The following is a 27,728-nucleotide window of genomic DNA, read 5'->3' as shown; positions in this document are numbered from 1 at the left end:
TTTCAATGCGGTGTCAACTCTGTAGCTATAACACATGGCCTTTTTTAATTGTGCCTAGGGCGATAAAGATTAACACACGACGACGCTGTGATAGTAGGTATTGAGAATATGTATTGATTTATTTACAATCGTGGGAAAGTTGAGAGCGATTGAAATATATCACTACAGTTGCACCTTGATGTTCTTCGCCGGCGGTGAAGATGTATATTTCGAGATCATCGAGACTCTCTTTGACTCTGGTGTACTGTGGTGAACCCATGTCTAATCCAAGGGATTATATGTCTGCTGTCACCGCTAGGCACCATTGGTAGTGTGCTTTCATCATTGAGGCGCAAGGGGGGGGGGGTTACTTGAATGTGTGGTAAGATATTTTCCTCATTTTTTTCACTACCGTGAGTGTTGTCAAGGGTTCTTTTGACGTGTGATTTGTTGTAACATTTCGGGCCAGTTACACAAGAATTGAGGGACTTGCCAATATATTGGCATCTAAAAAACCCGTTTTATTGTTCAAATTGGAGGAATCAATCAAAATTAGCTGGCCATTGTAATTTAAAAAATTGAGAATGCTTTTAGTTGACATCTCATAATATATTTGACCCATTGGATTTTTTGTAAAAGTAAGACTACGAAACCGCTTGGTAAATCCTCACAAATTTTGCATGGTGCTTACAATTGACATGAGGATGGTTGCGTTTTTGTTGGATTGGTTAGAGTTCGTTATGTTTTATTTAAAAAAATCAAATTTGCTTCGTCAAATCCCATCAAAAACAGACGCAATCATTTTTAGCACGTGGGTTATGTGCCAAACTTCCGGTAAGCGAGTATGACAATGAGGTGGGAGTAGGCTACTTGCATTGAAACGCTACCAGTTAGTGGTTCCTCTTTTTATTTTGAATACAAGCAATTTCTCTTACGTCTGTTAAGGCTACAGAAATTGAGTTCAAATAATTTTATTCAACTCTTCATTCATACATTCATGAAGAATTGAAGGGGCTCTGTTTCTTGAAACGTCAGCCATGCTTGTTTTCTATAAACACAAATCATTTCATGATGCCAGGTTGGAGTATACTCTTGGTTGTTTTATTATTTTTTTGTCAATTTCAGCAAGGTCCTGGGACGGCCTTCAAATGCATATTTCCCCCGTTTCTACCTGGGGCAAAAAGTTCTTCTTCTTTAGTTATCCAGACAGGTAGGTTGTGTATTCTTTCTTAGTTTTATTGATATTGACAATGATAGCACCTTTATAGTCATCAATACACAAATATAGAATACAGAAGATTGAGGTATCAAAAAATAGTACTGCATTATGTCTCCAGTTTTACAGTAATGTTCTTGCTAAGGCAGTGATATATATTCTAGAACACATACACGCACACATGTGCGATATTACATATAATAATATAATCGGTCCCTCAGAGGATAGATCATTGCTTGGCAACACCGGTACACCATAAGGAGACAGTTTGAGCCTTGTTTTATTTATCATTTTCTTAGAAAATGCTTTAAAAGATGTGCGTAAATCTGTAGCTTCGTCTCAATTACGTTTTGAAAACGATCTCCCCATGAATATTGCACATGCAGACGACATTGGCTTTATTGGCCTCAAACAAGTCAGTGTAAAAGACATCCAAAAAGCTCTACAAAAACACCAACTGTACGTTTATACTGACAAAACAAATGTAATATTATTATCAGGGAAGAGAGATGGATGGAGAGCCAATAAAAAAAATAGGACCATTAATTGGAGACAAGGAAGACGCACAATGAAGAAAAAGTTTATCGACGGTTGCACTTAATAAATTATTACATATATGGATTAGAACAGATAAATTAAAAATAAACACTAAAATCAAATTGTACACAGCCCTTGTGAAATCCGTGCTTATATATAACTGCGGAACATGGACACTGACTGGAACCGAAGAGCAACGATTAGACAGATTCCATATAAAACAATTGAAAAGAGACCTGAATATACGATAGACCACAAAAATAAGCAATAAAATACTGTATGAAAAATGCGATGAAAGACCCTTGTCATTCAAATCATGGAGACAAGATGGCGGCTTTTTGTGTATATACTCAGAAGAGACGAGAATATACCAACTAATAAGGCCATGGAGACTTTTGTTCACACCACCTGGACACAAGAAATATAAAAGGCAGACCACACCACCCACGTCAATTCACACTGTCCTGAATAGAGACCTAAAACGTTTTCAAAATAACAAAGATTAAAAAAAAACAAAACAAAGGAAGACCTTATGAAATTAGCATCCACTACAAAGACCGTGAACTGTGGAAGGAATTGACACAGAGGATTAGAGAGACAGCCGAGGCGTCCCGATTCGATAATTAGGAAGCGAAAGGCCTTACTTCAGTAAGTTATATATATATATAATATATAATAATAATACAACATATACATACAATATATATATTATCCTCACCTCATTCGGTTGTTTCCAACAGCAATGTTGTTTCACCCATTGGTGGAATCTTCAGGGACGTATTTTGTATAGTAGTGGATGAAACAAGGTTGTAGGAGGAAATAACCGAATGAGGTGAGGATGATAAATAATACGCTACAAGAAACTGTCGATCGCTCTGGGTGAATATATATATATATATATATATATTAATGATATTTGCCACGAGAGTCCTGATGATGGGCACACAGGTCTGAAACATCGATATAGACTACATTGTGATGGCAAATATCTTAATAATACATTAATGGTCCCAGTGTTCTAATCAACATGTCGAGCACTGGAAGTAGCATATTTAGCAATAGCAATGTTGCGTTTATTTAACCCTCTCCTTAGCAAACGTAGGAAAATCGTCACATTCGTTACGGTGCAACCAACAATTTTATCATTCTGATTTCTTTTGTATATCGCAAAATTAATAGAATTTCTTTGTTGTAGCTATTAGAAATTGACACTCTGTTGTAAAGTTCATTCTGATGAACAATATAATGTATAGAATGTACTTGTTCCTTTTCTTTTTGAGTAAGAAAAATATATTTTTGTGTTGGGAGGGTGTGACGTAACTGGGAAAAATCTGAAATGGATGACAAGGAGAGAGTTAACGTACAGTCAGTAGCCGTACGTGATATTCTATAATATAGTACGGCTTTGTAGTCTTGTGGTATGACACTCACTTTCGGATCAGAACGTATAGGTTTGAGCTTCACTCGGCGCATAGTTGAGTCCTTGGAAAAGGTTCTTTACTTACATTCTCTCAGGTGTAAAATGATTACCTGGCCGTCAACAGCGTTGTCTCTGTCGGAAAAAAGGTGTTATCTTTTAATAAGCGTCACGTCTCATATACATGTGTGGTTGTCGGTCAGGGACCCTTTGTGAAGCGCATTGAGTTAGCACGTTTAGTGGATGGTGTGCTTTATAAAAGCTTACGTTTTTTGTGTGGTGTTTTTTTTTTCTTTTCAAAATGAAAGTTTCACACATTGCTATTAATCTGACCCGTTGACGAGGAGGCCGAATGTGAAGAGATGAACATCACGAGAATAAACAGTCAAAGATGCACTTGGTAACGACAGATTCTTGATTACAGATTTGAGCTTTTAGACAGCGGAATATCCACTTAACGTGCCCAACGTGCTTTACAAAAGGTCTCTAGCCAACAGCAACGTATAATAAGTAGGACGGGACAGGACGCCGTTTGGCGATAATACATTACTTTCAGACAGAGACAAAACTGTTAACGGCTAGGTAATCATTTTACACCCGGGTATGGTGAGAGAATTTGAGCAAAGGGATTTTTACATGGACTCATCTTTGCACTGCTCAGAGCGGGAGTCGAACCTAGAACCTTCCTATTCGAAGACCAAATAGACACACAATTAAGATAAATGGTGTCCATTTTCTTGTTTTCAGGACTAATGGTGACGTTTTACGTATTCACACCGGTGATAAAGAGACCTATGTGACTATCAAGGGAAGTACAGTTAAATCTTTTCAATTTGAGGCCGATGATTTTGCAGAATTCGATGTTGCATATGGTATGAACTTCTACTCACTTGGTAACACAATGTGGCACAATTTCCAATAATATTATAGAGGAAATTTATCGGATCCTCATCAACGTCGGGGGGTCTCGATAGCTCAGTTGGTGGAGATCTCACTTCACACGCAACTCCGCCTGGCCGGTGGATAGCTCATACGGTAGAGTCACGCTCTCACCGGCCAGGCGGAGTTGTCGTACCAGTAAGGTCGCGGGTTCGAACCCCCCATCAAAGCCGCGAAAATTTTAATCTCTATTGTCTTCTGGCACTTTCCTATGCACTTCATATCTTGTTGTTATCAACATAAGTGCCTGCTCTACTCACTTTTCTGTGCATTGACATTGCGAGAGTGTCAGCACAATAACATGCCCTATTTCGCGACTACTGTATGGGAACAGAGCTCCTTTCCATCCGGCCTTATGGATATTTATATATATATATATATATATATATATATATATATATATATATATATATATATATATATATACACCCACAAACACCTACGTACATGCGCACACATACAAACGCAAAATAAACAAGGGAATTTTTGTTTCATGTAATCAAAAAAATTAGAAGAATTTAAATGATTTTCAACAAATATTATGTGAAATATGCGGATTGATCGATCGCATTTCAAATGGAATGCATAAATACGCCCTAATAGTGTGATAAATAATTGCAGCGAACGATCGAATAATGAATGAGAACAAATATTGCCGCGTATTGTAGAATAATAACATCCTCTCTGAATAGGGTTCAACAGTCGTGGCGTCACTTCCCTCGTAATGACGCATAGTAACTGGTTCTAAACTATCGGAACAATGGCGGACGCCATTATCTCCATACCGCTCTTCTGAAATACTTCTCCAACGAGCAAAAGAGTGTATCTAGAGGGGAAAAACATTATAAATTTTATCATGTTTTGACTTTTTATACATTCTGATCACATGACATGTGAAAAAGTTCTAGCCAGCACGAAGAATAAAAAGTAGCGATTTTCTTTGTTTAGAACCAAGCTGCTGGTTGCTTTGGCGGACGTGACATCGTCCTATTGAATCCTTTATAATAGAGTGAGATTGTGTTGTTGCCCCTCGGTAGGAAATTATGGATAAAGGAGAGGTAGGAAACAACATGCCTCGTTACGAAGAATGTCGCATGAGCATGTGGTATTTTGAACTCAGGTCATGTCTCTCCAACTCATTTTGATAACCATAATGTTAAAGGTTTGTGTGCGTGTTCATATGACCGACATTTTTTGGGGGGTTATTTTGTGTGCGAGATCATGGCCTTTGTAAAGGTATGGCCTGACACTGACCAAAAAAATGACGTCAAAATGCCTGTCTTTTGCCACAAAAGAAAACAAATCGTGAGTTGTATTCAATAGTTCAACCAATGAAATAACTATTTTCCATGAGCTCTACTAACGACAACTCACTAGGCGGTGCAAAAACCAAAACATGACGTCAAACTGCCAGTCCTTTTGGATTTCAGTGTCAGGCTATAACATAACAATGACTACGGCGAGATGCGGGCGGGGGTGGGGGTGGGGAACCAGCAAAAGATAATGCAGCAACGTTCGTTTTTGTCAAATGAGAGATTCGACTTTTCTTCGATTGTGCAGCAAAAATGGCGAATTGACTCTAAAAACGTTAGATCTGCATTCATGTTCATCAAAAGACTATTTCATAGGGTCACTCTTCATATATTTAAGCCAATAAAGTGAGGTAAAATATTCTGTAATCATTGATAAAGGTTTTACCGCATTATTCAACGATCACTTTACTACAAATGAATGATTGGGGTTTCCAATGGGAGGGGGGAACAAAGAATGTGCAAGAATTGAGGCATTTTCTTGGACAGCAGCACCCGACAATTTAATCTTTAAGTGTCTTCTCTGTGTTGTGGTAAATTCTGTATGCACATTTAGAAGGTTAAAAAAGACCAATTATGTTGAAGTGTTTCCTTGAGTTCTATTGCAACACTTTTTATAAAATCTTTGAATGAAATGGAAGATTGGGGACATGTCGGAACATTTCAATTATCGAGGAGGCAGGTTGGACTTGTACAAAACTGAGGACTCTAACTTGATAATCTTCTCGGAGAGTTAATCTACCGATTTTTAGATTCAAAATATTCCTTTAAAAACTTTTAAAACCGTACCTTTTTAATAAACATTATAAGATTTGATCATTCGAAATCAAGAAATGTTGTGACATAATTAAAATATTATAACCCCTATATCTTAATGGGTTTTAAACAATCACAACTAACATTTCAACCTTTTAATAAACTTGAATGTATCTATTTTTTGTATTTTTATAATATTTTTATTTACTTGCATATATGTATCGACCTGTTGCTAATATTTGTATGTTATTTCCTCATGTTTCTTTTTATTCTCGATATTTTATTGTAAAGCCCTATAATGAGAACATTGCGCTAAATAAGCGCAATTTATTATATTAATATGCATATAAACTTGGCCACACAATAAAGGCTACTTCATTCATACAGGACTAACTAAGGTTATGGTCAAATTTGGAGCTACATGATCATGGGAATGATTAATTTAGCTTTCCAAGGTTGTACAACTCTTCACATTTTGGGTTTAATAAAATGCATTTGTGAGGACATTAAAACCCCCACTCATAAATCAAAATTAGAAAATTGTGCACAAAGGCTCAGAATTGGAATTTTCCTATAAGACGTAGTCTAGCAATAGTCAAGGTCTCGCGTAGAGTAGCACTAAATTAGTTTGTCAGAAAGTACGTTTCCATGATTATTTGCGTTTCCATGATAGCTTGAATGTAATTAGATTTTCAGAATTTTGTATAAAATCTTATGGCTTTGTGCCATTTTCAACAGCTCGTTTTGCCAAGTCTGTCAGAAGTAGAAAAAAAAAATCAAGCAATTGGAGTGAGAATGGCTGGCAATTCTTAATGAGAAAAAAAGCCGTAGACATCGATGCAACAAGAGCACCGTTTCACGGTTGCTCCGGGAGTTTGACATAACTGGGTCTATCCTTCACCGACGAGGACGGAAACGAAGGACAACAGACGAAGAAGACGCTGCCATTCAACAAACCTTTCACGAATCTACAAACCGGAGCGCCGTTCACGTTGGCATCTCTCTAGCAGTGAGGAGAAGACTCGAAGAAAACCGGCTGAAGTGCTGCAACTTTGATGATATCCTCACAGAACAGTGCAGACGGGTTATCAAACATCGCAGATGGTACCAGCCGTAATGGGATAAGGATCTGATCCAGCTTCTACAAAACAGATAAGGAACAAATAATAATAAATTGAGAAACAGAACGTGAAAGGATGAAAGATTAGCTTACCCCTAGCCTAACTTTAATTAATTAAAAATGTACTATTATTCTTTTGTTTAATTATATGTTACCTTCGCCTCAAAACGGTATTAAGTCGGGTCGGCTAAGATATTGAAAATTGAATTTATAGCCAGAAATATCAGACTTGTGTTGAGTTTGTATGTTGTATTGAGGAGAATGGATACCATATCTTAGAGTGCTAATATCAACAATTTATATTATTGACCAGTTTAACATTAAAATCGGCTTTTAAGCATATGGTTCCTTCCGACACAATACCGTTTTGAGACGATGGGTCACATATGTTAATATGATATTGTGTGAGGCTATTCTGATTATTTATATTAAAATATTTCAGCTTTGACGGGGGTCAATATTTATCTCACGACCCTGATTAATCCCTAACGTGCCTCATATACCACCACTTCTACTACCTATTTCTTTAAACTTAAAAACTTTATTACTATCTGTCGAGTAGTCAGGAATTTTGACCCAACTATAGCAGGGTAAAAGGGACACCAGAAGACTTCTGTCTTTGGGGAAAACTATTTGACTTCTATTTGTGAGGCTGGCTAAGAAAAACCTAGGGAGATGCGGCAAGCTTCGATTTGAGATCGATATGAGCCAAAATCGAAGATAAAGTGTTTCCCATAGCAACAAATTGTATTCAGAAATAAAAATGATCATAATTTGGGTTCTAATAAATATAGAAAGAAAATTTTAAAGTAGTTAATGGCCAGAAGATGTGGTCTACACCACTGCATACATGACTCAATTTATGAAATTTGCGCATCTTTCCGGGTTTTCTCAGCCAGCAACACATTTGCCTCTTCCTTATTGATACTTTTCGTACACCGACGCGACATTGACTCACATGCAACCCTTGTTTTTGGTAAATTTGGACCTTTGAGCAGATATTTATAAGATTGATCCCCATGCAACTATTGTTTAAAATCACAGGATTCGTATTGTTTTATAAATACATTTTAAGTAATTCATTGAAGTAGTAATTGTTGAAGTCTATTCTTTAAAATTAGAAATTCTATTACATCTCTTTATTTATGACAGACTGGCATCAAAGAACCGTGTTGAAATTGCGACAACAACCTACATAATACATGAATCTATTTATGATGGCAACGTTTATATATTATTATTACAACCACCCTTCTAAAAATATCTTTATCGCCGTCCTATAAATATTTCACCGATAATCCATTATATATAATATTATATATATATATATATATATATATATATATATATTATATATATTATGTTGGTTTGTTTCATGACGAATTTGTGAATGTTGCTTGGATGGGTTCATGATGCCTTTTGCATAAAATATGAGTAGAAGAGCTGAAGATGAATGTAATCAATTAACATTAATGGTGAGAATAAGAACATGATAATCAAAGCATAATACTCACATAAAAAAACTGATATTTTATACCATATACTCTTCTTACAGATAATCTTATTACCATTACAAGTGATCATGCAATAATGGTTCTGCATTTTGCTAAGTCGAATGATGCGGACAATACCGGAGAGCCCGTAGGAGATGTAGCCTGTGATGAACTTATCCCAGTAGACTTGTATGAATCTCGTTACCTTTTCACTACTGTTAGTAAAGTTATATCTAAACTGACTGTTCAACTTAGCATCATTGTTCACAGTGAGTAATCAAATCCTCTGTCTAGATTTTATTTCTCTACTACTACTACTACTACTACTACTACTACTACTACTACTACTACTACTACTACTACTACTACTACTACTACTACTACTACTACTACTACTACTACTACTACTATTTCTACTACTATAACTACTACTACTACTACTACTACTACTTACTACTACTACTACTACTACTACTTACTAATCTACTATACTACTTACTACTATACTACTACTACTTACTACTACTACTAATACTACTACTACTACTACTACTACTACTACTACTACTACTACTACTATACTACTACTACTACTACTACTACTACTACTACTACTACTACTACTACTACTACTACTACTACTATACCTACACTACTACTACTACTACTTACTACTATGTACCTACTACTACTACTACTACTAACTTACTACTACTAATACTACTACTACTATAACTACTACAAACTACTACTACTACTACTACTACTACTACTATACTATACTACTACTACTACTAATACTACTACTACTACTACTACTACTACTACTACTACTACTACTACTACTACTACTACTACAGATCATGGCCATACATCAATGGCTGGGGAAAGTATGAGTCATAGGGGTAGGTTAAGAAAAGTAAGGACATACAGAAGACACCACTCTACAGAATGAGTGTGAGGTTGGTGGTTGAGGAGCAGAGCGTGTACCACTCACAGAGAAAAGAATATAGAGTTCAACGAGCAACTTGAGAAGACTCTCAACACAGCTCATAGAAAAGCAGAACGAAACGCACAGGACGGCTGGAACTCTCTTAGAAACGCCATTTACAACACTGCAGTTCTGACATACGTCAAAAAGGAGCGCAAGAACAATGATTGGTTTGAAGCCAGTATTACTGAGATGGAGCCAGTCATTGATGCCATTCGCAGCGCACTTGTCAACTATAAACATGAACCAAGTCAGAGGAACCTGCAGGCGTTGCGAGCTGACGCAGCAGAGCACAGCAAACAGCACGACGTTGCGCCAAAGACTACTGGCTTCAGTTGTCGGACAACATCCAGCAAGCGTCTGACAGTGGCAACATAAGGGCCATGTATGAGGGCATCAAACAGGCGACAGGCAAATCTACAAAGAAAAATGCGCCTATTTAATCAAAGACCGGGGAAGACGTCACAGACAAAGACAAGCAGATGGGAAGATGGGTAGAGCACTACTTGGAACTCTACGCCAGAGAAAACTCTGTCACCCAAAAAGCGTTAGACGCAATTGAAGAACTGCCAGTACTGGAAGAACTAGACGGAGAACCAATTATGGAGGAGCTCAACAAAGCAATCGATGCTCTGGCCTGTGGCAGAGCACCCGGAGACGACAGCATTCCACCCGAAATCATCAAATGTGGAAAGCCAACCCTCTTGGAACCGCTACATAAACTCCTATGTCTTTGCTGGAGAGAAGGCAAGGTACCTCAGGATATGCTCGACGCCAAGATTATCACCCTCTACAAAAAAACAAGGGACACCGTAGTGACTGTAATAATTATAGGGGAATCTCCCTACTGGGCATTGTGGGTAAATTCTTCGCGCGCGTTGTCCTCGCTCGACTGCAAGTTCTCGCCGAACGTATCTACCAAAGAGTCGCAGTGTGGCTTCTGAGCCAAGAGGTCGACAGTGGACATGATCTTCTCAGTACGTCAGCTTCAGGAGAAATACAGAGACCAGCAGATGCCCCTCTACATTGCATTTATTGACCTGACAAAGGCATTTGACCTTGTTAGCAGGAAGAGCCTTTTCCAGCTGCTAAAGAAGATTGGATGTCCTCCTCAGCAGCTTAGCATCATTGCCTCCTTTTATTAGGACATGAAGGGCCCAATGAGCTATGACAATGGAGCCTCTGAACCCTTCTCCATGCGCAGCGGGGTGAAACAAGGTTGTGTCCTCGCACCGACTTTGTTTGGTATATTTTTCTCCTTACTGCTGACGTTTGCATTCAAACAGTCCCCAGAAGGAGTCCACTTACACACCAGAAGTGATGGGAAGCTGTTCACTCTGGCACGCCTGAGAGCAAAGACCAAGGTCCGCACAGTCCTCATAAGGGAAATGCTATTTGCAGATGATGCAGCTCTATGCGCACATACCGAGGAAGACCTTCAGCGGCTGATGGACAGATTTTCTCACGCATGCAGGGAACTTGGATCAGCATCAAGAAAACAAATGTAATGTGCACGATGTCCCCTCTATACGAGCAATTTACATTGACAACAAGGAGCTAGAAGTTACTGATCACTTCACATACCTGGGCACAACCATCACCAGCAACCTCTCACTTGATGCAGAATTAGACAAGCGTCTCGCCAAAGTTGCCGCTGTCATGGCACAACTGAGCCCGAGAGTGTGGACCAACAACCAACTCACTTTGAACACCAAACTCAAAGTATACCAGGCATGTGTACTCAGTAGCCTACTGTATGGCAGTGAATCCTGGACAACATATGCAAGACAGGAGAACTGCCTGGAAAACTTCCACATTCGGGTTTACGACGGATTCTCGGCATCAGGTGACAGGACAGACTCACTAACAATGCAGTGTTAGAAAGAGCGAACTCCCTCAGTATGCATCTCATGCTCTGCCAGCGACGTTTGCGATGGCGTGGTCACGTACACAGGATGGACGATGGACGCATACCCAAAGACATCATATACGGTGAACTAGCTTCTGGACGGCGACCAAATGGCCGTCCAGCTCTGCGCTTCTATGATGTCTGCAAACGAGACATGAAATTGACAGGCATCGACTCATACACATGGGAGTCGCTTGCTGACGGCCGCAGCGGCTGGAGATATGCGGTGATGGAGGGAGTGAAAAGGGATGAGGAGAGGAGAAAGAAGAAGTTTGAGGAGAGGAGAGCAAGGAGGAAAGAGAGGCAGCAGATCCAAATACCAAACACACAGTCAAACTACGTGTGCAACAACTGCGTTAGAGACTGCCATGCAAAGATTGGTCTGCTGAGTCAAACCCGTCGTTGCTCTCAACAAGACTGATGAGATGGAAGGATGCCTACTACTACTACTATAACTACTACTACTACTACTACTACTACTACCAGTACTACTACTACTACTACTATACACTACTACTACCTACTACTACTACTACTACTACTACTTCTACACTACTACTACTACTCTACTACTACTACTAACTACTACTACTACTACTACTACTACTACTACTACTACTACTTACTACTACTACTACTACTACTACTACTACTACTACTCCTACTACTACTACTACTACTACTACTACTACTACTACTACTACTACTACTACTACTACTACTACTACTACTACTACTACAAGGTATTGACGGGACACCGGATACATATCGTGGAATCACTCAACCTAGGAGCGTTTAGTGATTAAATGCGAGAGAACAATATATTATTGAGTATAAGTTAGAGTATATACACATATATTGGAAAGTGCCAGAAGACAATAGAGAATAATTTTTTAAATTCTCTATTGTCTTCTGGCACTTTCCTAGTCACTCATCTCTTGTTGTTACCATACAGTAGATTCACGCTCTTACCTGCCAGGCGGAGTTGTCGTAACAATAAGGTTGCGTGTTCAAACCCCATCACGACGCGAAAAAAATTTTTCTATTGTCTTCTGGAACTTTCCTACTCACTCCTCTCTTTTCTGAATTAACATTCATCCCATATACCGGAGCATACTCAATGTCTCAGTTGTTTCTATGTTATATGTTTGTGTTGAGAATATTGGCTATTAAGCTAAATTGCTGGCCAACTAACTTCGCGGAGGTTGTGTGTGTTGGACCCGCAATCTCCAGTAGTCGGTGTGAGAGAGAGAGAGAGAGAGAGAGAGAGAGAGAGAGACAGAGAGAGAGAGAGAGAGCTCTAAGATTGACCTGAGTTAGAGACGATCTTTTTTGGGATCGTGGATAGCTCATACGGTAGAGTCACGCTCTCACCGGCCAGGCGGAGTTGTCGTACCAATAAGGTCGCGGGTTCAAACCCCATCACCGCCGCGAAAAATTTTTTATTCTCTATTGTCTTCTGGCATTTTCCTACTCACTCATCTCTGGTTGTTATACACATGTATTGCAAGAACACTGTAAGTAGATGGACAAAATAATATAGCTCAAATACGGAAAGTAAGGAATAAAGAGTGCATCCTTCTCATAATGCATAAAGCTGAATTAATATTTTAAACAATGGACTACCTGAATAATAACTAATTAACTTGTAACTGAAGTCATTAGCTAATAACAAAGGGGAGCAACTCTTTCCTAGAGTAACGGAATGTATAAGTCCATAACACCTCCCTGTTTAGTCTGAGAAGCGTTTTGAAGGTTCGAACGCTAAAGGCGATCGGGGAATTTTCTGTTGCGACACGATCTGTCAGTTGTACACGATCCCATCTATAACTCTATTTTGCTCCGGGGGTAGCAGAATTCGATGATGAATGTTCACAATAATCACCGATCGGAAGTGTAACGAAATCGTCCTGTATGGTATCATTAGCTGAAGCAGGTACGTTTTGGCGAGTAAGGTTGTAGCGTGGTCTACACTTTGGTGAAAGTAGCGGGAATCTATATTGCCTCTCCGTCATTTGGTTTACCAAAACGTAACGGATAATTGTGTGTCCCAACTTCATAACGCGTTTTTGCTATCACATGAAGCAATTCACTCGGTGACGAGCCAAAAGCAAAAGGTGTGCGACGATATTGCATAAAAAATTGTTTCAAGGCTTGTCGTGAAGGAATAGACGATTGTCTCAAAGCCTTTTAAAAACTTCCCACAAGTCGATCAGCGGCACCGTTTATAGCGGGATGATAGAGAGCTCCAGTGAGATGTTTGATTCCCCTCTCCCTACACCATGTCTGAAATTTGTCGGAAGTGAAGCATGCTGCGTTGTCCGACACGATTGCGTGAGGATAGCCGAAGTGGGAGAAACCACGGTGAGTCTGGGAATATCCATGGGTGCTTTGGCTCCTTTGGTGGGTTATTTTTATGTTCTGTACACGTAACACATCCACGACACGTATTGACGATGTCAGAATCAATACCTGGCCAATATACGATCATTCGCGCTAATTGTTTCATGCGTTGTATGCCGAATTGACCTTGATGGAGGATATTGATGACGTCACGTTGAGCCCTTATGAAAAACGATTCCTGATCCGTAGATTACAAATCCATTAGACGTTGACAGCGTGTCCTTTGTCTTTAAGATTGTCCGTTTTGGAATCTGATTTAGACATTTTACAACTCGTGTTTCTCCTGACAACGTCTTTAGCAGAATCACCTGCGATAACTCCGGGGTCAGTAGCTCGTGGCTATTTTCCAACTGTAGAGATTGTAAACACTGTGTTGATATTTTTTCCATCTCCCTCTCTGTCGACGAGTGGGTCGGCACTTGCAGGAAATCTGCTCAGTGCATCAGAATTGCCATGATGAGCTGTCTTACGATATTCAGTTCTATAGTTATACTGACTTAGTGTCAAGGGCCATCTGGCTAGGCGGATGGCAGCGAAAGCAGTTACTGGTTTTCTTGGACCAAAGAGCGATAATAAAAGGCTTGTGATCGGTGACGAGTATGAAATTGCCACCGTAAAGAATTTGATGACATTTATTCAGCGCAAAATTGATTGATAACGCTTCCTTCTGAATCTGACTGTATCTTCGCTGAGTATTGTTCAAAATTCTAGAAGCATTGGCAATCGGTCTTTCACTACCGTCTGGGAAGCGATGGGATACCAGGACTCTGATTACAACATTCGATATGTCACAAAATATGCCCATGTCGAGAGATAAATCAAAATGCACAATAATCGTTTCGTCACAAAGAGGTCTCTTCACATGTTGAAAAGCTGTTTATTCTTTAGCTGTCCATTTCTATTTAACTTCTTTCTTGGTTAACTGATAGTGTGTCTCTACGACAGTTGAAAGATTTGGTAAGAATTTCGAATGAAATTGTACTTGTCCTAAGAACGATTGAAGGCTCGATACCTTAGTGGGTAGCGACATTTATTAACTGCATCAACTTTTGTACCTTTTGCCATGCCGTCTTTTGATAGTAGATGACCCAAATACTCACGCAGTGGTTCTTCGAAAGAACGTTTTTGGAGATTACAGCGAAGTCTCTGTAATAATCTGGACAGATTGTGTAAATGCTCTATGTCATCCTTGCCATTCAAAAGGATATCGTCGATATAGACTGCTACATCTAGAAGATGCTGAGTCAGTTGATCCATTATTTGTCGAAAATATTCTAAGCTGAACTGATGCCAAAAAGGTAGTCTCGTTTGAAGAAGAGCACCTTTATGCGTGCTGAGTTAGAGGCGTTCTTGCGATTTTGGTGACAACGGGATTTGCGTGTAAGCCTCGGCTAGGTCGATTTTTTTTGAAAATCCGTAGCCTCCTCCCAATTTGCGCATGAGATACTCGGGTAACGGTATCTGATATCTGTGAGTTTCCAATTGCGAATTAACTGTAAAAGAGTAGTCTCCGCATGATCGAATTTTCGTTCTCTCACCACTGGCAGCCTTCTTTTTAAATCTCTCCTTGCCAGCTACTTTTTGAATTTCCCACGAAAATTAATTCTCACTCAACACAAGAATAGTTTTTTCTTACTCAAACAAAAAAGTAACAAGTGAGCTTTACAACACTGTCTTTATTATTAATAGCTGTAATCAAAGCATTTCTTTACATTTTGTGATGTACGAAAGAAATCAGAATGAGAAAATTGTCGGTTGCATCGCGACGAATGTGACGATTTTCCTATGGGTGGTAATGAGAGGGTTAATTGAAACAGTCATTTGAAAGATGTAGGTTTCTAAATACCCTTTGCAATAACGGCATCCAAGCTCTTGGTGAAGTCGTCCCGAAGCGCATATGGGACGGAACGAGGCTTGTGAAACACAGTCGTCACGTCTTTCAATTTACCTAGTTCTGGTTTGAATATATCAGGAAATTCTTCACACATTTGTTTTCATGCCTTTTGAATATGTGATATGTCTGTTGCGGGCTTACTACGAACAGATTTTTCTTTTTTCGTTTGAAACAGTTGATCAACCGAAACATTGAGCAATTGTATAGAAGAACGTCCTAATCAGTGTAACGCCATAGTGGTGATAAGAAAGTTTATTTCTCGCACGTAACGTTCACAGACACAGGCAAGAAAACAGTTCCCATGACGGGGAGTTCCTGATTGAATGCACATTGGTACTTAATTTTTGCATAAGAGAGTTGTGGTTTGCCAATCCTCTCCCATATCGTAGTTGAAATGAAATTGTCACCTGTCCCTGTATCTATTTAGAAAACAATTTCATGGTTGGATACAGTCATAGATATCTTAAATAAGCAGTGCCACTGAAACTAAATTGACCCGTGACGTGCGACGAATTTGGCTGACCTTGGGCGAACTTAACATTCTCTTTTTACGTCTACAGGCTTTCTCGATGTATCCGGTTTTCTAGACACGAGGCGTTTTGAATTTGAAGTTATGCCTTTTGTGGCGTCCATCGCATCTTGAGCAGGTTTGATGTTTATTGTCAACCTCGGTTGTCGGATCTATCTGTCTTTATATACTTGCGATCAAGAGAAAGTATACACATTAAAATAGTCGTTACTTTTTTAATCCGTTGTCGTAGGCTAATGATTTTCCACTGAGTTGTTTACCATTAGCCTTTCTGTGTACCGATAGTCGATGGTTTTGTCTTTGAACTGAAATTCGCTCACCACGTCGCACACGTGCTAAAATAACCTTTTAGCCCCTTACTGTCCGTGGGAAGGAAGTGTGAAGGTTAATTTTTTTGTCATCCGTGTCTTCATGAACTATTTTCACGGCAGGAAAACACAGTACAAAATACCATCCATTAATCTACGCGATGCCACGACTTAGTTTAGAAAAACGTGCACGTGCCATTGGTCATCTTCAAGCTGGACAGTCTGTGACCAATGTCTCAGGAATGTTTAATATCACAAGGAGAACTATACATTCCTTAGTGGATCGATTTGAAATAACACAAACGGTAAGGGATCGAAATCGAACTGGCAGACCAAGAGTAACAACACAAGGTGAGGACTGTTTTATACGCACCCTACTTCTACGGGATTGTTTTAGGACGGCGACTGAAACTGCGCTAGAGTTCCCAGGTACACGAATTAGTTGACACACTGTTCGTTGCAGAATTAGAGAGGATGCCATTATCGCAAACGTCCGTTGATGCGACAACGTCTTAGAGCACATCACCGGTTGGCCCGTCTACAGTGGACCGTGCTCATCTGCGCTGGACAATGCATGCGTGGTCATTTCTTCTCTTCAGTCTGGCCCGTCTTCAGTGGGCCCGAGCTCATTTGCGCTGGACAATTCATGCGTGGTCGTAATTTTTTCTCTTCTCAGCTGAATTTAGCTTTGTGATTGGAAGAACAATATTTCATACCAATTCTGTTGGTAAAACAAGTGTATACTTTCTTTTGATCACTTGTATATATTCGACCGTTTTGTACACTGTTTATTTTGACTGCCTTGCTGAATTATCAGAGTCTGTTTTCTTTGAGGCTTAATTTTATGGACCTCAGGATGAACAGATAATGCAGTCTTGCTAGCCACTCATGAGGCATCATCTATCTCTGTGCCGACCTCGATGGCTTTCTTAAACAAAAGCTCGTCCTCCTTGTGCTTGGATAGCGCTCCAAAAACAGTGGTGATGTGAACTGCACACCTGAAACAGGTACGCATGCCTTCATCTTTCAATGGATGGGAGATCGCATGTGACAGCGCTCAGGCGAATTCTACCAGCCGATTTCTGAATAATCCACCTTGTTTCCTCTGGAGGCCGTCCTAAATTTATTACGTTCTCTGACAACAAATAGTCGACTGAGGTAATGCTCCATCGTATATTCTTTTCAATTTCTGCAAGACTGAATGCGTTTATCGCCATAGCTGGTGTTTCTTGACTCGTCATGTTAGTCAGTATGTTGTAAACAACCGGCTATTGGTTGACAAGGAAGACGTCTGCTATCTTCTCACCAGGAACGGGGTGAACAGTTAAAAATGTGTTAACCCGTTGCCAGTAGTCGCTCCATATCTCTGAGGCAACGTCGAATGCGACAAAGCTCGAAATTGCCGGAGGTTTGGGTAAACATGCATTGCTACCGGTCATACATTTCATGAAAATGTCTATCTGAGTTGCTTCATTTGCCCTTGTTGTTGCTCAATCTGTTGGTGTAATAGGATGATGAGCTCCTTATTTCAAATGATGACTATAGTGCCGACACGGCTGCATTATGTTCAAGGGTACGAAGGTGCGAAGCGAACGAAGTTTAGTAAATTATTGACGAAATATAATTATAATTACTCACCCAAGCGTCCGACGGCTTGGTTGTAAGAAGACAACGTATCGTTTGTTTACTTTTGTGAGTTAACCTCAGTGACCACGAGCTGTGGCGGGAAAATATAGGCGGGAATTCTTCTTACCACGTGATGGGCGTGTTACCACGTGCTCACCACAGAGAAGGCATTTGCACCGGTTTTCTCGGCTGGCAGGTTTCCGTCCGTGGTATGTTGACCAGATTTATATTGTGGAATTACTCAATCCAGAAGCGTTAACTACTACTACGACTACTACTACTACTACTACTTAATAACATCCATAGAATAAGGCACACAAATAATATACACGAATGATAATAATACTACATTAGCATTGAATTCACAGTAATATCTCATTCCACTCAGAACATGTCAAACCAATTATAAGTTACTTTCAGCCGAGACATAGCTAAACTTTCTTTAAAAGTTTGAGATTTGAGAACTGGTTCTTCTCTGGGTGTTTTAGCGTGAATGCCCGTTTATTCTGAGGGAGATGAGTTTTGAGTTTGGCATGAGCAATGATTATTGGAATGGCCAATCAAAAAGGAATGGAATCATGTTCATAGTGAAGAAGAATAAGAAGTAGTAGTAATAGTAATAATAATAGTAGTAATGAGGGCACTGTTGCTTATATATTTTGAAAGGACTTTTGCTTTTTACATACAGGTACATACATACATACACATACGTACATACATACATACATACATACATACATACATACATACATACATACATACATACATACATACATACATACATACATACATACATACATACATACATACATACATACATACATACATACATACATACATACATACATACTACATATACATACATACATACATACATACATACATACATACAACATACTACATACATACATACATACATACATACATACATACATACATACATACATACATACATACATACATACATACATACATACATACATACATACATTACATACATACATACATACATACATACATACATACATACATACATACATACATACATACATACATACATACATACATACATACATACACACATACATGAGAATTTAACAGGAATGAGAATTTAACATACAAAGATAAAGTAATATAACCATTCCAAACGTATATATTATTACTGTGTTACTAAAATATGAGTTTTGTGTTATAATCATTTCCAGGAATTCCAGCAGGTTGAAGTGCCCTTAATAAAAATAATCCAGAGATCCAAACTATTTAAACTACTTCGTACTATTGAGACAGTGCTTGACATAATCAGTCGGAAGGTGAAAATTTTGGATTTGGATTCTTTTTTTTGCACTTCCTGAAAGAATAAGCTCCCCGCAGCATATTAATCTTCATTTGAAGTAAATCGGGTGATTGTTCGTGAAGTTATGGTCAGATGTATTGGAACGGTATCCATGATCCAGCAACGTTTCTCAAACTTCATACCTGTTCAACTTGACTAGCTGTAAAAAATATTTAGAAGTGAAATTATGCTTTGATATTTCTCGAAGATGTACATAAAAGGTTGATTTATGACAGGAACTCATTTTTCATAAACATTGGCCTTCTAACTAAACTTGGCAATATTTCAGTTCAAACATTTTCACCACACGACTGATTATGTCATTCACTGTAATTATAATAGACAATGACAGTGTTTTCTTCAATCTAGACTTAGATACCGGTGGTCTTCGGATCGATGAGAGACCATTCAATAATTCTTGGAAGGAGATACTAGCGTCTGGCGGTTATGTAACTAACTTTATAAGTGTGACTACGGGAACCCATGAAGTTTACCATATCGATCCTGCAAAGACTTTTATGGCTGTAGTTACATGCAGAGATTTTGAGGTAGAGTTTTCATTCAACGCAGGGCACAGATTTACACCTATCAATAAACCCGTGAGTATCATATAATAATAATCCTTTGGGAGATACAATAATAATAAATAATAATAATAATATAATAAATTTAATAATAATAATAATAATAATAATAATAATAATAATAATAATAATAATAATAATAATAATAATAATAATAATAATAATAATAATAATAATAATAATAATAATAATAATAATAATAATAATAATATATAATAATAATAATAATAATAATAATAATAATAAATAATAATAATAATAATAATAATAATAATAATAATATAATAATAATAATAATAATAATAATAATAATAAAATAATAAATATAATAATAATAATAATATAATAATAATAATAATAATAATAATAATAATAAGAATAAGAATAATAGATATTTATTGTCCATTTCTATGGCAATTTGTCATTTAGTTACACTTGTTATAACGTTATGTGATAACTATAACATTGAACTGATAGTTCACTCCTACTTACTCTCTCTCTCTCTCTCTCTCTCTCTCTCTCTCTCTCTCTCACACACACAAACACACACACACACACTCTCTCTCTCTCTCTCTTTCACGCGTGCGATATACACACCATAAACATATTCATTTCGTTTTCAATTTGTTACATTTGTGGCAATTTGACACCACCAAATATTATCATCATCATCAATTGGTCAATTAATCTCACATTAAATAAATTAATCAGTCAATCAGTCAACACATCAGTCCTCGGTTTTGCTGTACCATATGAAATATCGGTCGAACGGATTTGTTTTGTTAGGCAAAATGTGCCATATGTGGCCCTTCGTCTCAAAACGGTATTATGTCGGGATGGGCCAGATGCTAAAAAGTCAAATTGTAGTTAAACTCGTCAAAAATATGAAACGTTGGTATTTAGCACAGTAAAATATGATATTCCTGCTCCTTTATAACGCATATAAACTCAACTTAAGTACGATATTTCTGGCTACAAATTTCATTTTCAGCATCTTAATCATCCCGACTTAATACTGTTTTGAGACGAGGGGTCACATATGGGTGTAGTGGTCTTTTTGACCTCACATGGTGGACAGGTAGTCCCTTGCATCGGTTTTCCAGGTTGCTTTTAAATTATGTTTTTTAAAATTGCTCTTTTATATAGCGCAATATCCACTAAACGTACTCAAAGCGCTTTACAAGGTGTCCCTGGCCAAAAGCAACACATAACATGTAGGACGAGACATGACGCCTGTCGGGCGATATTATAAATTTTTGGGACAAAGATAACGCTGTTAAAGGTCAGGTACTCATTTTACACCTGAGTGAATGTGAGAGAATGTGAGTAAAGAGCCTTCTCCAAGGACTCAACTATGCGCCGAGCGAGGCTCGAACCCAGGACCTTCTGATCCGAAAGCGAGTGTCATACCACTAGACCACATTGCAACTTTATGTCTTGGAATGGGATTGATTGGGTTTTTTATCGGGCCCTTGCTAGAGTCCATGGCTTGGGGTGGAGGGGGGGGGGGGCAGTCAAATGTTTAGTATAAGCTTTGAGAGGTGATATCTTTTTCATTGCAAATCATCTCTCTGTTATGCTTTGTCAGTCGTGTTTTATGTTTTGGGTATATTTTGTAAATATTTGAGTGTATTCCTCCTACTGGAATCCTGTGCTTATGCCTGGATGAGACTTTTAGGTGGTCTCAGACTAAGTACACTGCTAGTGTGCTCTTGGAATCTACATTTGTTCCCTAGAACCATTTCCCATTCCCTTCCTTATTACTGACGTCTCGCCAACATTCACACAATTGAGACCAATCGTCTTCAAACGGTATAACGATTAAAAAGTGTAATCCGGCCAATGGTATCTTCCGACGTTTACTTACTTGCAGGTCTGATAACCCGAATGCTTATTTGCTCATTGTTGTACTGGAGATACTCGCAAAATGTTCTCCATAATAACAATACTAAATCAGGTCCATAATTGTGATCCATCGTCTCAAAACGGTATTATGTCAGAACGAACCACATGCTTTAAAGCCGAATTAATGTTAAACAATTCAAAAATATAAATTGTTGGCATTCGCACCATAAAATAAGGTCGCCATTCTCCTCAATAAATCATATAAACTCAAAATAAGTCTAATATTTCTGACTATAAATGACATTTTCAACATCTTAACAAACCCGACATAATACCGTTTTGAGGCGAATGGTCACAATTGCGTCCGATTAGCAGACATGTAAATATTGGCACCTAGATATTTTCCGTTGCTGAAATTGCATGTCAATTGTTGTTTATTGAACAAATTTTGCCAAAATCAATAATATCCATACCTTTCTAAGATTTTAAAACACACAGACTTGACCATTTAACTTCCGCACTGTGGAAAGGCAGCCAAAATACGTCCTTCAAATATCAATAGTTTTAAACTTCCATCATCTTGGCAAACACTGTCAAACCTGGGACTTGGAGAAGTCTTTAATGAAGTCCCAGGGTTGAGAGTTTTTTTCCCATTAAAATCGATCGAAATGTGTAGGACGAGGTTTATGGCCAAATATTTAACTACTTGTCTGTCTATCTAGAGTACTGCAAGTTGAATCATGAAAATGGACATCATGTCCTAATGAAATGTCCAAGGTACAACCAGTTGAGTCTGGCCTGACCCAACCCCATACTCAAAGAAGCTGTACGGCAGTGAGGACGACCTCAGGACCACTGTGGGCTTCATTCACCAGACCGGACTGACCATGTGACGTGACGGGAACGAAGAAGAAGAAGAAGAAGAAGAAGAAGAAGAAGAAGAAGAAGAAGAAGAAAAGAAGAAGAAGAAGAAGAAGAAGAGAAGAAGAAGGAAGAAGAAGAAGAAGAAGAAGAAGAAGAAGAAAAGAAGAAGAAGAGAAAGAAGAAGAAAGAAAAGAAGAAGAAGAAGAAAAGAAGAAGAAGAAGAAGAAGAAGAAGAAGAAGAAGAAGAAGAAGAAGAAGAAGAAGAAGAATCATGAGATTTTAAACCAATGCAATGTGATTCATCCTTTTTGAAGACCTGCCAACTATTGCGAAAAAAATTGTAGAATTACGAAATTTTCGCTCCGATTTCCGATCTTCATGAGCATCTCTAAGTCCTTAAAACTTATTGAAAATGAAAGTTGATGCCAAACTGAAACTTTAAGTATTAATCCTTGTGAAAGGGGGCGAATTGGCCGACTGGTTAAGTCATTAGACTGTGACCTGGAAGGTCGCGGGTTCGAGCCCCGCTTCAGGCACTTTCGGTTTTTTCTTGATGAATTATTTATTTTTATTCCTTCATGGAATGCCTAGGCGACGATATCTTTTGATGTTGTGGCGGAAAGACGAGAGACGCATGCGCACAACCAACATGACGTTCTCTCTCAAATAACTTTTCCGCCGGTGACGTCACAGACTATGGGTAACGTCCAATCAAGGGACGCTACTCTTCCACTAATCTCATTCCCTATAGCGACTACAATTGTTATCCCGCCACCCCCCCCCCACCCCCAAATTACGAATTTTTAGTTTTTCCAGCGGCAAGGTCTGGTCTTATATTTGCTTTTCACAATAACGAACGTTCCACGACGCAATTCTAAGCTGTTTGTTTGGCGAAGACGTCATCGGGTCAGCAGAGTCCTTTCGGCTTTGTCTGCTGTCCTTCATAAATTCTGTAATTCCAGAAACTCTTCGGTCGCCCAAGCTAAAAAAAGGATTTGGTTTGGGGAAGGCCACTAGGAACATGGAGAAGAATTAAAGAAGCTGATATACAGGGAAGTGGTAAGACCTCGAATGAGATAAAAAAGTTAGCTCGGGATAGAGAAGGATGGAAACTGTTTGTCTGTGGCATATACCCTGACCCAGGGTGAAAAAGGCAATGATGATGATGATGACAATAACGAAGAGGAATCAACTACAATAAATGTTCATCCATGTGTCTATAAATCTAATTTCCCCCACCTTGACAAGTAAGAATGCATATTAAAAATATATGCTGCATCATCGTCATCATTGCATTTTTCACGATGGGTCAAGATATAGGCCACAGACAAACAGTTTCCATCCTTCTCTATCCTGAGCTAACTTTTTAAAATCTCATTCCAGGTATTACCACTTCTCTGTATATCAGCTTCTTTAATTCTTCTCCATGTTCCTCGTGGCCTTCCCCTTGATCTTCTGCCCTAAGGGTTCAAGTCCAATACTTTGTTATAGTGGAGTCATTCTTTCTAAGCGCGTTTCCAATCCACCTCCATCGTCTTCTTCCTATTTCCTCTCGCTGCATGCCAAGAGCTATATGTGACCCCTCGTCTCAAAACGGTATTAAGACGGGATAATTAAGATGCTGAAAATGAAATCTGTAGCCAGAAATATCGTACTTAAGTTGAGTTTATATGCGTTATAGAGGAGAAGGAATATCATATTTTACTGTGCTAAATACCAACGTTTCATATTTTTGACCAGTTTAACTATAATTTGACTTTTTAGCATCTGGCCCATCCCGACATAATACCGTTTTGAGACGAAGGGTCACATATTGTATGGGACAGGATGGGACAGTTCTACTACTACTATTACTACTATTACTACTACTACTACTACTACTATTACTACTACTACTACTACTACTACTACTACTACTGCTACTACTACTACTACTATTACTACTACTACTACTACTACTACTACTACTACTACTACTACTACTACTACTACTATTTACTACTACTACTACTACTACTACTACTACTACTACTACTACTACTACTACCACTTATATGTCTTTTATCTTCCATTATTTTCTGGACAATTCTGTTTCCTGACGCTGACCTTTTCTTATCAATTAGATCTCCCCCCTGGGGCACCCTATCCTCTACCCACGCCACGCTAACATTTCATTCATACTGCAACTATCATTGAGTACAGACGATACAAGTTATTTTTCATTATATTTTATTTGTTTTCCACGTTTATTTGTGTATTGTTGTGCTGACGAAGCGTTTGTACCCGAAACGTCCATTGTCTGTTTTGTTCCCATTTTCACTCTTTCGTTAGTATGGGACAGGATTGCGAAGGCTCAGGCGCTCCCAGAGAGTCGGAAGAGCCAAATAGCCCGAAACGTCAACATAAAGGACTAGTAGAAAGATAGACTGAAGGAACCCATTGATAAGCTTCCTGGAAGAGGAAGGTCAGACCAATGCACTGAGCCTAGCCTGATCAGAGGGAAGAGAAAACAAGAGGAGAAAAGCCCGTGTTTCACGGCTAGACAATAGAGAATGAGATTAGCGGAAGAGTAGCGTCCCTTGATTGGAAGTCGCCGATTGAGAAGTTATTTGTAAATAAACCAACTACAAGCCAAGCGCTCAAATACAAAATTTATTATTCATATATCTGTAAAAAAAATGCATAACGTTGATTATGATATGCATTTTTGTACAGAAATATGAATAATAAATTTTGTATTTGGAGCGCTTGGCTTGTAGTTAGTTTAGTTGGTTTGTTTACACATAACTTCTCCCCGGTGACGTCCGTTCAAGGGATGCTACTCTTCCGCCAATCTCATTCCCTATTGTAACAATGATAAAATAAAGGAAATCAAGATTAACAAACACGATACATTTATTACGGAAATAAGTTACGTTTACAACACCAAAAGAAACGACACAACTCTACTTATCCATTCATCCTTCTTGTCTATCTCTTGACATCCACGAATAAGGAACAGCGCAACAATAACATGATATAAAACACAACCGCTGCAATTGAGTATGGTGTTCAGATCAACGAAACTTACAAGAACTCACTTTGATTTTCCACGCCTCGCTTATAGGGAATGAGATTAGCGGAAGAGTAGCGTCCCTTGATTGGACGTCACCTTACAGAGAGAACGTCAAAATGGTTTTGCGCATGCGTCTCTCTCGTCCTCGCTTTCGGCGAAGTGTCTCATGCCGCACAACCAACATGACGTTCTCTCTCTAATAACTTTTCCGCTCGTGACTTCCAATCAAGGGACGCTACTCTTCCGCTAATGTCATTCCCTATATAGCGCTGATTCGAACCACCTGATTGGATGGTGAGGTGTTCAGAATACTTAGCAACCGGAAGAAGGTACGGTCAACTCTGGACTTGTTCAGGTTATGTCCTAGCAGCCAGTGTCAGGGCATGACAGGACTTTTAATAGACTGCTTTATTAGTAAATATTCTAGCAGCCTTTCCATATATTGAAGTGTCTTTACCAAGGAAACGGGTAGAGATATATTAGGTGACGGATTTATGAATTTCAAATATTACTAGTTTGGCCTCTTTTGGCCTGTATGAAAGAGGCCTCCCCCTACACTAATCCAGTATTGTACCAAAACGAATAACCACTTTTAAAAAACCCCAAAACAACAAAAACAAACAAAATACCTAACACGAAACGTTTCGGACTCATAACCCTTCTACAGTAAAACATCACTTTGAATCGAAACAAGCGTCACTGTTTAATTAAGACTTAGTCCAGAGTGACAACAGCAGTCACGTCTATGTATAAGATTTGAAAAGAAGTCTGTATGAAACAGGAAGAGTGAATTTTGTTTATTGATTTTTCTTTCATTGTCTAGCACTGTTTCACACACACTGCTTCAGATCTGTATCTCAGTCAAGAGATTTGATGGTAATCCTTTTAACAATTTTGCAGTGTGTACCTACCCATACTAGTTCAGGGGATAACTTGGATAATGATTGTGACGGACGTGTAGATGAGGAGGCACTGAACATGGTTGGTAGGTAAATATTTCCGTTTTTGTCTCCACTTTATAGATTTTCAGAATACAAATGTGCCTATTTTACTCAATATTTACAAATATTTATAATTGGTTGTTCTTACTACATTCATAAAATATTCTGATGGTCACGGAAAACAGAAAATGAGAGCAAATTCAATTTTTAAAAGTTTAGATTTTTTTTTTGCTTTCCAATTAGATGTAAATATGTTCCAACATTGAAGTCGTGTAACGAAACACCAAAAAGATTTATCATGACATATTTTCTGAAGCAGAATGACTAGAGAAATAAAAGATAATAATATTTGAACCGGACACAAATTTTCTTCCTAAAATCGTTGGAAATTCCCCCAAAACACTCGTAAAAGTAAATGTTTTGGCCTTCAGCATGACGAAATAGCATATTCCATATACTAAATGAACATAGTGATCATACAAAATGACATGTAATTCAGGGCAACGAGTAGAGAGTACTCCAGGAAAGAGGTCCAAATTTTTCAGACATTTTCATCATATGGTCTTTGCGAAATAAAGAAGTGAACATCAGGAAACACGAAGATTCAATAGTCTGATGTCACGTCTGCCCAGCAATGAGCAGCTTGGCTCTAAACAAAGAAAATCGGAACGTTTTATCC

At 38.5% G+C, this 27,728-nt stretch overlaps 1 protein-coding gene across 1 annotated transcript in view; it reads left to right on the top strand.

Moving 5' to 3' along the window:
* Positions 1-1,562: 1,562 nt before the first annotated feature.
* LOC144971667 (uncharacterized) overlaps positions 1,563-27,728 on the top strand; it is a 77,656-nt gene continuing 51,490 nt past the window's right edge. Inside the window, exons 1-5 of the mRNA XM_078912741.1 lie at positions 1,563-1,654; positions 3,897-4,021; positions 8,830-9,036; positions 20,130-20,359; positions 27,009-27,093. Coding sequence (XP_078768867.1) covers positions 1,563-1,654; positions 3,897-4,021; positions 8,830-9,036; positions 20,130-20,359; positions 27,009-27,093 — 739 coding nt within the window. The remainder of the gene's footprint in view (positions 1,655-3,896; positions 4,022-8,829; positions 9,037-20,129; positions 20,360-27,008; positions 27,094-27,728) is intronic.

Source organism: Berghia stephanieae, chromosome 4 (genome assembly GCF_034508935.2).
Source record: "Berghia stephanieae isolate SIO BIC M18660-M18661 chromosome 4, UCSD_Bste_1.3, whole genome shotgun sequence".
Lineage (NCBI taxonomy): Eukaryota > Metazoa > Mollusca > Gastropoda > Nudibranchia > Aeolidiidae > Berghia > Berghia stephanieae.
The sequence above is the reverse complement of the archived record's forward strand: the minus strand, read 5'-3'. Positions and strand labels throughout refer to the sequence as shown.